The sequence below is a fragment of the Fulmarus glacialis genome, unplaced genomic scaffold (genome assembly GCF_000690835.1).
Source record: "Fulmarus glacialis isolate BGI_N327 unplaced genomic scaffold, ASM69083v1 scaffold7146, whole genome shotgun sequence".
In the NCBI taxonomy this organism is placed as follows: Eukaryota; Metazoa; Chordata; class Aves; order Procellariiformes; family Procellariidae; genus Fulmarus; species Fulmarus glacialis.
The window spans coordinates 1-307 of record NW_009217403.1 but is presented as its reverse complement, the minus strand read 5'-3'; the positions used below and the strand labels follow the sequence as shown (position 1 = coordinate 307).

Genomic DNA, 307 nt, shown 5'->3' with positions numbered 1-307 from the left:
TTTTATTTTTTTTTCGTTTCCCCAGCCATATTTTCCTGGTTTAACCTGTTTTTGTCTTCCCTGGTATGTCCCCCACACCAAACAGCTAAAACCACATGGTGGAAGATGGGACAACCACTAACACTACAACAGAATCGAGACAATTCCACCCTGAGCGCCGTCAAAAAGAGTAAAACAAACCGGCTGAAAAACTACGAATCCGCTTTCGGGCAGGTTGCTGTCTATAAGCAACGCCCAAGTTAGCTCCGGCGGCGGCAGGGAGGGCGGGCGGCGGCATCCCGGGGCGCCGCTGGTGCCGAGGGCGGCT

General features: G+C 53.1%; 1 protein-coding gene across 1 annotated transcript in view; it reads right to left on the bottom strand.

The window, feature by feature from the left end:
- Nucleotides 1–277, bottom strand: part of LOC104078124 (ectonucleotide pyrophosphatase/phosphodiesterase family member 1-like) — a gene marked incomplete at its 3' end in the record, with an annotated part of 37,235 nt that extends 36,958 nt beyond the window's left edge. The window contains 1 exon segment of the mRNA XM_009579647.1: nt 181–277. Coding sequence (XP_009577942.1) covers nt 181–277 — 97 coding nt within the window.
- Between the last annotated feature and the right edge of the window lie 30 nt (nt 278–307).